At 43.8% G+C, this 14157-nt stretch overlaps 1 protein-coding gene across 1 annotated transcript; it reads left to right on the plus strand.

Moving 5' to 3' along the window:
- Positions 1–375: 375 nt before the first annotated feature.
- Positions 376–1515, plus strand: LOC145007423 (uncharacterized). Its single transcript, XM_078966361.1, has 2 exons — positions 376–852; positions 1243–1515. The coding sequence occupies exons 1-2, from the start codon at positions 376–378 to the stop codon at positions 1513–1515; spliced, it is 750 nt and encodes a 249-aa protein (XP_078822487.1).
- Positions 1516–14157: the final 12642 nt, after the last annotated feature.

Consider the following 14157-nt stretch of genomic DNA (forward strand, 5'->3'; position numbering starts at 1 on the left):
AAGATGAGAAGACAAGTTATGAAAGAATTAGGTAAGGAAAAAAGGTGTTCTTTAGGAGAAGTTCATACACCAACATTCCGTATAGGACAAAAATACAAAAGTAAAAAAGAGCTGAAAGACAAGATTGCCCATCATGCTTTGGAAACTAGGAAGAATCTTTTTATTAAGAAAAATGATAAACTCAGGTTGCGGGCCACATGCAAAGGAAAAGTATTATTTAATGAGGGGCAAGTGGATGGACCTACCACTGGGAAGAAAATTAAAGGCAAAAGTAAAAAAGACAAGTATTGAACTGTCTTGTCAGTGGGTTTTACAAGCATATAGGAAAAGTGAGGAAGAAAGTTGGTGTGTGAAAACGTACCAACCTGAACACTCATGCCTCAATACAAGAAAGGTAAAACAACCACAAAAAAGTTCATCTCTAAACAAATTATGGATCTAGTGGAATCTAATCCAATTGTTCCAATCAAAGTTGTACAAGAACTACTCCAGAAAAGATATCAGGTGGGCTTCTCCAAAGATAAGATATCCAGGGCTATAGCCGATGCCAAAAAACATGTGATGGGAGATTACACAAAACAATATGATGTGCCGAGAGATTATATACTAGAGTTGCAGTCCACAAATCCTAACACAATTGTGAAACTGGAACTGGTTCAACAACCAAATCTTGTAAATGCAACTTCAAGATGTTTTCAGAGGATTTATATTTGCTTAGGTGGAATGAAAAAGGGGTTCAAAGCATGCTTAAGGGATTTTATTGGTTTAGATGGGGCGTTTATGAAAGGAGCTTTCCCAGGGCATATCTTGATTGCAGTTGGCTTAGATTCTAACAATGGTATATACCCATTGGTATACACCATTGTTGAGTCTGAGAACACAAAAAGTTGGAAATGGTTTCTAGAGTACCTGGGAGATGATCTGGGCCTGTCACAACTTTCAAGCTTCACTTTCATAAGTGATAGACAAAAGATAATAGATTAACTTGATGTATTTTAGTTTTCTTATTGCATTTGTATTATACTAACCACAATTTAATGACTTTGTAGAGATTAATTCCAACCATTGCACAGTTGTTCCCAGTTGTTGAACACAAATTTTGTCTCAGACATATCTATGAAAACACGAGGAAGATATTGAGAACTACTGAGTACAAAGATAGGTTATGGAATTGTGCCAAAGCAGAAACAATGCAAGAATTCAACCGTTTGATGAAGGAGTTCAGTGAATATGACTTTGTAGGGATTAATTCCAGCCATTGCACAGTTTTTCCCAGTTGTTGAACACAAATTTTGTCTCAGACATATCTATGAAAACACGAGGAAGAGATTGAGAACTACTGAGTACAAAGATAGGTTATGGAATTGTGCCAAAGCAGCAACAGTGCAAGAATTCAACCGTTTGATGAAGGAGTTCAGTGAATATGACAAAGAAGCTTATGAATGGGTGAAGAAGATCCCACCACAACACTGGGCTAGAATCCATTTCACAAGTAGACAACTCTCAATTCAGTGATAAATTACATATATTTGGTGTATGTTGTTCTAAGTTACAATTGTCTTGCAGGTAGACCAATCACATACATACTTTTGAACAACCTTTGTGAAGTGTTTAACAATAAACTAATAGAAGGGAGGGATAAACCAATAATCACATGCTTAGAGTACATTTGGGAGTACATGATGAAGAGGATTTGCAATGTGATCAAGGTTCAACAAAAGTGCGTAGGTTGACTCCAACAACAACAAAGACCATGGAAACAAACACAACAAATGCTTCTAATTACATAGTCAGATGGAATTCCTCAGACAAGTATGAAGTACAAGGACCATGGCAAGATAAACATGTTGTTGACATGGGCCAAAGGGTATGCAGCTGTAGGAAATGAGAATTAACAGGAATTTCTTGTAGGTATGTGATTGTAGTCCTATTTGATAAAGCTGACAATGGTGAGGATGTGGTTGAACTTTACACATATGTACACAAGGTAGAACCAATCAAAGGTCGTATCATGTGGCCTGTTAGTGATTGTCCCATAAAGATCAGCTCTCCTCCACATCGTAATCAACCTAGTAGGCCCAAGAAGAATAGGCAAAGATCCATGGAGGAAAAATCTCAAAGTCAAGCTTAGAATCAGAGTGAAAATCAAAGTCAAAGTCAAACAGTTGGTCATAATGGTATAGATAATCATGCTCCAGGGGGCAGTGGAAAACTCACAAGGAAGTTCATTACTGTTACTTGTAGCAAGTGTAAAAACAAGGGACATAATGCAAAAACATGTAAGGGGCAAGGAGGAAATTGATGTGTTGACTTGTTGGATTAAGATTGTGTAATGTGTTGTTACTTTTGGAAACCATTGTGATGTTATTTTGGGTGTCTGTTTTGTGTTGTTTGATAATTTGGACAACTTTACCTTCTGTTTAGAATGATGTTTTTTTGGTCAAAGAATTATGTATGTGCAAACAACGGTTATTTATTTTTGATGTTCTTTTGTTTATGCATCATTGTCCTTTACTTTTTTGCATATTTATGTTACTATTTGGTTATGCTAAGCATTAACAGTTTGTCCCATCACTGCTATGTCTAGTTGAAGCTAAATATTTAGATGTTTGCAAAAAATTACTTAATTACCCACTAACCAAAACACTACATTTACTTGCATGTCCAAAAGAGTACATTCACAAACATTACAATCTTTCCAAATCTACCACAAAATATACCCCTAATACATGGACGAACTACTTCATTAGAAAAAAATACAAACCCAAAAAAAACCCAGCTACATATCAGGTACAACTTTAGTTTTGATTTTTCTTCCTTTATTTTTCCAATATCATACTTGAACATTTGATTTTCTTCTTTCAATATTCCAACTTCAGTCTTTAGCTTGTTGATTAGTCTCAGCAACCCGGGAATTATTGATTTTAATCGTTCACACATTTTAGGGTCGATCCATCCCACAAACCCACATGTCAAATCCTAGCAAAATATAAGAAGAAATTGAGTGATCGGTGAAAAATCTTCATAACCAACCACATGAATACTAACCTCTTCAGGGCATCCCCAAAAACGTAGCCTAGGGTTCTTATCAGTCCACGCCGTTCACATTATCGCCATTTGACCACAGAAACATCTCACCATTGTTGATTTTGAGTGTAGGTGAGATGATTTCGATTTTAGCAGGAGGAGATATCGATTTAGGGAAAAGGGGGAACACACGTTTGATCTATTAATAAGGGAGTAGACTTTAAGGGGGTTTAATTTAAAAAGATATTAAAAGAATGGATATGAACTGATAGAAATACCCTCACACAAACGGAGGGCATAAACGGTTGTTAAACCTTTAGACCAATTCCACAACAAATCAAACATTTTGGACCACTGGTGCAACCCCAAAACATTTTGGACCAAACATCCAATTTTTGACATACCACAAGGACCAAACTTGCAATTTTATCTTTATGATATTTCCTTTACTTAAACTTCTCATTCACTAATATTATTACAGAGAGCATAAACATTTTAGGATATTTCCTTCACTTAGACTTTTCATTTCACTAATATTAGTACTCACAATATGAACATATTATTTTATTATATTAGATAAATCAACATTTTAGTTATTTTGTTTTGTCCTAAAATACCACGTTATATAAAATGTAACTATGTTATTAGAAAGAAATGATACTCAACAATCATTTATGTTATTTCATTCGCGCAAACAACATTTGTTTAATATCAATACATACATTATAAACATGTTATTCTATTTTATTTATCAGGAGTTGCATTCCCTTTGTGAGGTCGAAAGTTCAAGTTCCGTCATGAAGATTGGTGGATTTAGGTGTTAGATTAGGAATAAATTAAAGTAACCAGTTAAAAAAACAACACTAATATTTTTATTTATTTCTTTATTTTGGTCACAAAATTATCTAATTGAAAATATAATCATGTTATAGTTAATGATACATTTACGGTATTACTTTCGCTCAAACATCATTTTGTTAAAATATCAATACATACAATATAAACATCTTACGTTTATCAGTACGTAATAAACTTTGTTTCATTTTTACCATAAAAATCATCCAATTAAAATATAATCATATCATTTACAAGACAATGATACTCAACAACCATTTATAGTATTTTCTTCACTAAAGCGTGATTCCCTTGATATTTGTATGAACAACATAAACAGGTAATGTTATCGGTATACATCAATGCGATTTTTTTTTTTTTTTTTTTTTTTTTTTTTTTTTTTTTTTTTGTCCTAAAGAATCATCTCATTGAAAGTATAATCATGTTATTTACAAAGAAATTATACTCAACCCATCATTTATATTTTCTTTCACTCAAATGTTAGACACAACATAAGCATGTTATTTTTATTCTATTAGTATATACCAATGTTTTTTTTTATTCTTTTGTCCTATAAATCATATATTGAAAGTATGATCATGTGAATTTCAGTGGCGTAGCCAGGATTTTGTTTTAGGATATGTTAAATAATATACAAAATATGCACGAGTGACAAAATTCTTGGAATGACAACAAAATGTAAGTATATATGTATTTTTAACTAAATTGTTCATTTTAAGTTGCACATGATATTGTCTTACATCATTAAAATAATATAAAATGAAATCCAATCAAAATAAACAACAATATATTCTCTTTTACAAATTTCAAAATTTAAATGTAATAGGCCTTATCACAACTCTAATTCATTTTATTTAACAAAAATGTATATTGTAGGGTGGACCAAAACCCACTCTTGCCCTATATTGGTTATGCCATGCATGTGATTTACAAGACAATAATACATAACTGTATCTATAATATTTCCTTCAATCAAACGTCATTCTCTTAATATATATGAGTACATGCAACATACGCATGTAATTATAAGACAATAATATTCAAACTATTATTTAAAGTATTTCATTCACTCAAAGTTATGGTCCTAAAAGTCATCTCTTTGAATATATAATTCCGACGATCCTTCTCAGACAAGTTATTTCCTTTATTTAAGAAAAGTTTTCGCACATATTAGACAGTAGTTTAGTCTATATTAGATTACTTGAATAGTTAGAGGAGGCTAACTGTAAATATGAATTATATTTATATTCCTTTGTATCTTTACCGTATGATATACAATACACAATTTACCCAAATTAACTTGGTATCAGAGCTAGCCGGCCTTACCCTCTGCAAAAACATCTTCTTTTTTCTCCTATCTTTTTCGTTAGCTCACCATGGCAATTCAAGCCTTCACAACAACAGAAAAACACTCGCACAACTCACACAAATTTGCTTTCACCCTATCTCCAACAAATTACCGTTTCTGGAAAACAATGATTGTAGCACCTGGTTTCCGGTATGTGAATTTTATTTGAGCATTGCCCTATTTTAGCCTTGGACTCGGCGAGTCATAAGGTCCGACTCGCCGAGTAGGGGCGAGACTCAGGACACGTTTAAGTGGGCGACTCGGCAAGTCCATATCCTGGACTCGGCGAGTCACCGCTGCTGGATGAAACCCTAAGTTTCAAGGGTTTGCACCCTATTTAAACCCTCATTCCGCCCCAACTCGTCCCCATTCACCCCCCCAGAACTCCCCAACATCGTTTTCCCTTAATTCCTTGAGAGATTGAAGAGCTCTTGGTGTGTTCTTGAAGGTTTTGAGGAGAAAGAGGTGTAGATCAAGAAGAGGAGAAGGAGATCAGGCATCTTTGTGTCATTTCAACATATTCCTTGAGGTATAGCTCGTTTCCCCTCTGTTTTCAAGCTTGTAATCCCTTTTTGCTTCATTGGAGTCCTTCTTGGGTTCTTCCCCAAGCTTGTTTGTGCTTTGTGGGTGATAATAAGTTGTTAGCCTTTAGATATAGGCATGATTTAGTCCCTGGAGCTTGGATCTATTGCCTTTATGGGGTCATATTGCATGAAAGCCCTAGATCTACCTCTTTTGGTGCACTTTGAGCCTTAAAATCCATATTGGTGAATATCTACACGTAAAGTTGGAAACTTTACGTGTGAATTGTGTCCTAGAAGCCCAGATCTGTGAATGGCATGGACTGGAATCGAGCAAATCGGTGTATTTGATGGATGCATGGCTGCGACTCGGCGAGTCATATATGTGACTCGACGAGTCTGGTCGCGAGGCACTGAACTGGTCCCTTTAAGATGTATCGAGTTGAGCCGTGAGTCACAGGGGGTGACTCGGTGAGTTGGAAGCTGAACTCACTCATGATAGGACTCGGCGAGTCAATGCCCTGACTCGGCGAGTCCAAGGCAATCTTCATAGATCAAGAACAAACTCGGCGAGTTGTTCATACAACTCGGCGAGTCTTAGCATATGTGTTCTTCGGATGAAGATGAACTCGACGAGTTGTTCATACAACTCGGCGAGTAGGATGAAAGAGTTGAATGACAGTTTAGAAGATGAACTCGTCGAGTCATAGCCCAACTCGACGAGTAGAATCAGGGACCCAGGACAATAGTTTGCTAGGGACTCGGCGAGTGGAGATCCACTCGGCGAGTTGGGTCAACTAAAAGTTGACTTCGATTTGACTTAGGGCTAGACCAGGGGTAAAATGGTCTTTTTACCCAAAGGACAGTTAGCAGTGTATGATTAAGTATATTGTGGGAATTACAGCCGGGGAGTTTCCGGAGCAGCAGCAGCAGTAGTAGGTGATCAATTCCCACACAGACCAGCAGCTATTTCGAGGTGAGTTTCCTTCCAGTAGTAACGGGTCTAAGGCACCAAGGTCGGCCCGTATAGATGAGACGTTAGTATTATAGTGTGGGCCGAGCCCGTATCTATTAGTTGAGTTGATTGTGTTATATACCAGCATGATAGAACTGTTTACACTTGTTGTCTGTGCGATACTTGTATTATATGAGTTGGCGGTTGAGTGTGGGCGGGGCCCGTATCTCTCCGAGAATGGAGTGTGGGCTAGGCCCGTATCTCCCAGGTAGCGAAGTGTGGGCGGGGCCCGTATCTTCACGAGTGTGGGCGGGGCCCGTATCTCTCAGAAAGTGAGGTGTGGGCGGGGCATGTATCTTCACGAGTGTGGGCGAGGCCCGTATCTCCTAATTGCATGTTATATGTTAAATGCTTGTATGGTATGGGGTATTATGGGGGAGCTCACTAAGCTTTGTGCTTACGGTTTCAGTTTTGGTTTCAGGTACCTCCTCAGCTAGGGGAAAGGAGCCGGCGCGGTAGCAGCATGTCACACACACACTCTTCGGTTTCCGTATTTACGAGATTCACTGGGATTGTACTCTGATATTTGATGGGATGTATGGTTTGACTTTTAAAACATGGTTTGCGATGTGTTATGGTGTGATCAAACAATGTTTTTATTTATTAATGTTTTCTAAAGTAATATTTTAAAATGAAATTTTTGGACATGAAAATTGGGTCGTTACAAGTTGGTATCAGAGCCCTGGTTTGAGGGATTCGGACACGCCTTCGGGAGTGTCTGAACTCAAATCGAGGGATTGAAAGATTTTCCAAAAGAAAATGTTCTCTAAAACTCGGAAAAGAGTCATAAGAAAGAGCGAAGTGTGTGACGTGCGCGACCGGCCGAGCTCAAGTAAGTATTCCCCATAGTACCCATACAAGTTTATGTTATGTTTATCAGCTTACGTAGAACCGCATGCTAGAATAGGGCTAAGGATCTAGGAGTGATGCCTTATGTGCCTGCTTATGTGTTACAGATTTATGAGTATTGCATGCTAGAATTGAGTAGACAGTAGTAGGATAGCCTGTTTAGGTTATGCCTGATAGTATGAGCTTAGCATCCTATGCTAGTGCCGTTTCTTGTTATAAGAATAGTTTTGGCTTGAGTCTGTTTCCCCTTATCCGAATGATGCTTGCTTCGTGCTTGGTGGGGTTCTGAGTAATGGGAGTTAGCCACTAGGTGAACACGTCACACCACATGTAATCAGGTTTGAATAATCCCAAAATACTGGAACTGGCCCTATTGCGCAGCTCTTGTTTGAGTCCAACCGTTGTAGGGACGGATCTTTTACTTGAAGGATTATCTAATCCTCATCACATGTGATGGTGTTTAGGTGGTGGCTAACTGGCATTATGAGGAGACCTACAGCAGCTGAGGACCAGTCGTGTTGAACTTGAGTTTTCCCTAGGGCAAGCCTAGGATGAGAATAGTAGAGAGTAGCAGTAGTAAAGGGGATCTGGTGAAGTCGAGGAATTCCTCGGAGAAGGTACGGATAGATGTGGAAGGTAGTATGGGCCCGTACTACTGAAAGCAGAGGATCCGTACCCGAGCCGAGGAAGTCCAAGATGAGACCAAGGAACCTGTAAGTAGTTGAGATCCCTCAGAAAGTAGCAGCATCACTAATGATTATTATGATGTTTTGCAGAATGGTGGTACTTCGACCGAGACCGACAGATGGCGGTTCAGGAGAGGGGTCAGGTTCGGGATCAGGCACCGAGCCGATTGATGAGAGGCTACGTGAGTTCATCACGTCGGAGATCACCAGGGGAATCCTTGAGTCGACCCCCATCCTCTTTGGGTCGATCAAGGAAGGGATCATGGAGTTGATGGAGGATCTCCTACGGGCATTCAAGAGCGATTTAGCCTCTAGCCAGTTAGGATCTCGCACACTGTCCTTCAAGGACTTTAGGGGCAGTGGTGCGCCGGATTTCCATGGGGTGAAGGACCCCATTGTCGCCAGGCGGTGGATTGCGGATATCGAGTCTACCCAGTTGACTAGCTTCTGCCCCGAGGGGTCGAAGGTGAGGTACGCAGCAGGGTGTTTACGGGACCGAGCCCGGGATTGGTGGGAGTTAGTGGGTGACTCGTTGGGAGCCTCGGTTATCGAGGCAATGACCTGGTCGGACTTTGTGACTAGGTTCAGGGCAGAGTTTGCACCAGCGGTCGAGCTTCAGCAGCTGGCCAGGGAGTTTCTAGACATGAGGCAGACGACGGAGACTGTGGCGGAGATCACCGCCAAGTTCCGGGAGAGGGCTTTATTGGTGCTCCAGTATGCCGGTGACGAGGATATGAGGAGGACTCGTTACCATGATATGCTACGAGCTGACATCCGGGAGCATGTTAGCTTTTCGGCTTGCCCTACCCTGGACTCTATGATTGCCAGGGCTAGGGAGAGGGAGATAGATTTGGAGCACATCCAGAAACGGAAACTAGAGGACGGTCAGGCAGGAGGGGCTTCGGGGAAGAAGCCCAAGGGATCAGACGGTAGACCGAAAGGTCATTCAGGATCGAGCCACTGCGGGAAATGCGGCAGGACGCACGTGGGGATATGTAGGATGGGATCAGGAGGCTGCTACAAGTGCGGCAAGTCAGGGCACTTTAGCAGGGATTGTACTGCCCCAGCTTCAGCTATTCAGACATCCGAGTTGCTGTGTTTTCACTGCAACCAGAGGGGCCACAAGAAGGCCAATTGCCCCCAGTTGTCAGTTGCAGCGCCAGTGAAGGCGCCGGCTCCAGCGACCCTGCGGATCACGGATGGTCGGCAGGGCAAGGCAGAGGCTCCAGTGGTGAGGAGTCGGGCATTTCAGTTGACTGCCGAGGAGACACGCGCCGCGCCCGATGTGGTGACGGGTATGATTCTTTCCTTCTATCTTTTGTTTTATGATGTTATGGTATTGATATGTGCTCCGTGTGTATACATGTGTATTAGGATCATTCCATGTGAACGGCATCCCGGTTCAGGTATTGTTCGACTCGGGTGCATCCCGATCGTTCGTTTCTCTTGCTCTTAGCAAGAGATTTCATGAGACTTCAGGTGAGTTAGATTGCCCGTTAGAGGTAGAGATTGCTGACGATCGATCGGTGCGAGCATCGATGGTGTTGCGAGATTGTGTTCTGCGACTGTTTGAGGAGCGTTACCTGGTAGACTTGGTTCCCATCCCGTTGCGTGGGAACAAGGTGATTATTGGTATGGATTGGTTGTGCCCTAATGGGGCAGTGATAGATTGCGCGCAGCAGCTAGTGCGAGTCAGGACCCCAAGCGGGGGAGAGTTAGTGATTCATGGTGAACGGCCGCAGTGTGGACCCACTGTATGTTCAGCAGCGAGGGCTAGGCGCTACCTTCAGCAGGGATGCGCGGGATATGTCGCGTATGTGGTGGATACCCGGGAGGCGGGTAAGGCGACCATGAGGCAGGTCCTAGTGGTTCGAGATTTTGCAGATGTTTTCCCGGAGGAACTACCTGGGATACCTCCGGAGCGACAGGTGGAGTTCAGGATTGACCTCATTCCCGGTGCGGCTCCGATAGCCAAAGCACCGTATCGGTTGGCTCCTCCCGAGATGCAGAAGTTGTCTACGCAGCTGCAGGAGCTGCTAGACAAGGGATTTATTCGTCCGAGCAGTTCACCCTGGGGAGCCCCGATTCTGTTTGTAAGGAAGAAGGACGGGTCGCATCAGATGTGTATAGATTATCGGGAGCTGAACAAGGTAACGGTGAAGAACCGATACCCGCTTCCGAGGATTGATGACCTATTTGACCAGCTTCAGGGAGCATCTTGGTTCTCCAAGATTGACTTGCGTTCGGGCTATCATCAGATGAGGGTCAGGGAGGAGGATATGCAGAAGACCGCGTTTCGGACGCGCTATGGTCATTATGAGTTCGTGGTGATGCCGTTTGGGCTCACCAATGCTCCTGCCGCGTTCATGGACCTCATGAACCGCGTGTGTAGACCGATGCTGGATCGGTCTGTGATAGTCTTTATCGATGATATCTTGGTCTATTCCAAGACTCGGGAGGGACACGAGGAGCATCTGAGGGAGGTATTGGAGACCCTGAGGAGGGAGAACTTGTATGCCAAGTTCTCCAAGTGTGAGTTTTGGTTGCGCGAGGTGCAATTCCTTGGACACCTCGTCAACCAGAACGTGATTCTGGTTGATCCGGCCAAGGTCGAGGCCTTGATGAGATGGGAGGTCCCGAAGTCTCCATCTGAGATTCGGAGCTTCCTGGGATTGGCAGGCTACTATCGGAGATTTATCCAAGATTTCTCCAAGATAGCCGTACCCCTGACACGACTGACGAAGAAAGCCGTGGTCTTTCGGTGGGGACCCGAGCAGCAGGCTGCGTTTGAGATGCTGAGACAGAAATTGTGCGAGGCACCGATCCTAGCCCTGCCTGAGGGCGTAGAGGATTTTGTGGTTTACTGCGATGCGTCCATTTCGGGGTTGGGCGCAGTTCTGATGCAGAGGGGGCATGTCATTGCCTACGCTTCGCGGCAGCTCAAGCCTCACGAGGCGAACTACCCGACGCACGATTTGGAGTTGGGGGCGGTGGTCTTTGCCCTCAAGATTTGGCGACATTACCTCTACGGGGTTCAGTGTACCATCTACACGGACCACAAGAGTTTGAGGTACCTCATGGACCAGCCGAATCTGAATATGAGGCAGCGGTGGTGGTTGGACGTGGTGAAGGATTATGATTGCGAGATCCTTTACCACCCGGGGAAGGCTAATGTGGTGGCCGATGCGCTTAGCCGCAAGACGGTGCCGATCAGGGACGTTTGCTTGAGGATGACCGTGGTGACTCCCCTTTTGGAGCAGATTCGGGAGGCTCAACAGGAGGCTATCAAGGAGGAGCATCGGAAGAGCGAGCGTGTGGTGGGTCAGGTTTCCTCCTTTGATTATGATGGCAGAGGACTTTTGACACTACACCGTAGGGTGTGGGTGCCGTATCACGGTGGCGTGCGTCAGATTTTGATGGAGGAGGCACACAAGTCCCGATTTTCTATTCATCCCGGGGCGACGAAGATGTATAGGGATCTTCGTCCGGATTACTGGTGGCCTTGCATGAAGCGGGGTGTGGCATGGTACGTCGAGCGGTGTTTGACCTGCAGGAAGGTCAAGGCCGAACATCAGAGACCGCATGGCAAGATGCAGCCGTTGGACATCCCACTGTGGAAATGGGAAGATATCACGATGGATTTTATCACAAAGCTTCCCAGGACCGCACGTGGAGTGGATTCGATTTGGGTCATCGTGGATAGATTGACCAAGAGTGCTCACTTTATTCCAATACAGGAGAGCATATCGGCCGAAAAATTGGCCGACATCTATATCAGGGAGATTGTGGCACGGCATGGAGTGCTAGTATCGGTAATATATGACAGGGATGTGCGTTTTACTTCCAGATTTTGGAAGAAATTCCATGACGAGTTGGGCACTCGTCTGCATTTCAACACCGCCTTTCACCCGCAGACAGATGGTCAGAGTGAGCGGACCATCCAGACTTTGGAGGACATGTTGCGGGCGTGTGTGTTGGATTTCGGTGGTAGCTGGGATACCTATCTTCCCTTGGCTGAGTTCTCCTACAACAACAGCTATCACGCGAGTATTGACCGACCACCGTTCGAGATGTTGTATGGGCGGAAGTGCAGAACCCCGATATGTTGGGGTGAAGTTGGCCAGAGAGTCATGGGAAGCACCGAGGTGGTGCTAGAGACGACCGAGAGGATCCAGCAGGTTCGGAGCAGACTCCAGACTGCACAGAGTCGGCAGAAAAGCTACGCCGATAAGCGTCGATCCGACTTGGAGTTCCAAGTCGGGGATATGGTTCTCCTGAAAGTGTCGCCTTGGAAAGGTGTCATTCGATTCAGGAAGCGGGGCAAGTTGGGCCCAAGATTCATCGGGCCGTTCAGGGTCGCAGCCCGGGTGGGCAAGGTGGCGTATAGGCTGGATCTGCCAGCCGAGCTCAGTCAGATCCACAGCACCTTTCATGTTTCGCAGCTGCGGAAGTGCCTGGTGGACGATTCAACAGTAGTACCATTGGAGGATATTCAGGTTGATGACAGCTTGAATTACATTGAGCGCCCAGTCGCAATACTTGACAGAAAGACAAAGGCTTTGAGAAACAAGAGGGTAGAACTAGTAAAGGTGCAATGGCAGCACCGCAAGGGTTCGGAATGGACTTGGGAACCAATGGACGAGATGATGGAGCATTACCCCGAGCTGTTTCAGGACCAGGCAGCAGACTTCGAGGACGAAGTCTAAAATAAGTGGGGGAGATTTGTAGCACCTGGTTTCCGGTATGTGAATTTTATTTGAGCATTGCCCTATTTTAGCCTTGGACTCGGCGAGTCATAAGGTCCGACTCGCCGAGTAGGGGCGAGACTCAGGACACGTTTAAGTGGGCGACTCGGCGAGTCCATATCCTGGACTCGGCGAGTCACCGCTGCTGGATGAAACCCTAAGTTTCAAGGGTTTGCACCCTATTTAAACCCTCATTCCGCCCCAACTCGTCCCCATTCACCCCCCAGAACTCCCCAACATCGTTTTCCCTTAATTCCTTGAGAGATTGAAGTGCTCTTGGTGTGTTCTTGAAGGTTTTGAGGAGAAAGAGGTGTAGATCAAGAAGAGGAGAAGGAGATCAGGCATCTTTGTGTCATTTCAACATATTCCTTGAGGTATAGCTCGTTTCCCCTCTGTTTTCAAGCTTGTAATCCCTTTTTGCTTCATTGGAGTCCTTCTTGGGCTCTTCCCCAAGCTTGTTTGTGCTTTGTGGGTGATAATAAGTTGTTAGCCTTTAGATCTAGGCATGATTTAGTCCCTGGAGCTTGGATCTATTGCCTTTATGGGGTCATATTGCATGAAAGCCCTAGATCTACCTCTTTTGGTGCACTTTGAGCCTTAAAATCCATATTGGTGAATATCTACACGTAAAGTTGGAAACTTTACGTGTGAATTGTATCCTAGAAGCCCAGATCTGTGAATGGCATGGACTGGAATCGAGCAAATCGGTGTATTTGATGGATGCATGGCTGCGACTCGGCGAGTCATATATGTGACTCGACGAGTCTGGTCGCGAGTCACTGAACCGGTCCCTTTAAGATGTATCGAGTTGAGCCGTGAGTCACAGGGGGTGACTCGGTGAGTTGGAAGCTAAACTCACTCATGATAGGACTCGGCGAGTCAATGCCCTGACTCAGCAAGTCCAAGGCAATCTTCATAGATCAAGAACAAACTCGGCGAGTTGTTCATACAACTCGGCGAGTCTTAGCATATGTGTTCTTCGGATGAAGATGAACTCGACGAGTTGTTCATACAACTCAGCGAGTAGGATGAAGGAGTTGAATGACAGTTTAGAAGATGAACTCGTCGAGTCATAGCCCAACTCGACGAGTAGAATCAGGGACCCAGGACA

This window comes from Lactuca saligna, chromosome 7, assembly GCF_052625555.1.
Source record: "Lactuca saligna cultivar CGN05327 chromosome 7, ASM5262555v1, whole genome shotgun sequence".
In the NCBI taxonomy this organism is placed as follows: Eukaryota; Viridiplantae; Streptophyta; class Magnoliopsida; order Asterales; family Asteraceae; genus Lactuca; species Lactuca saligna.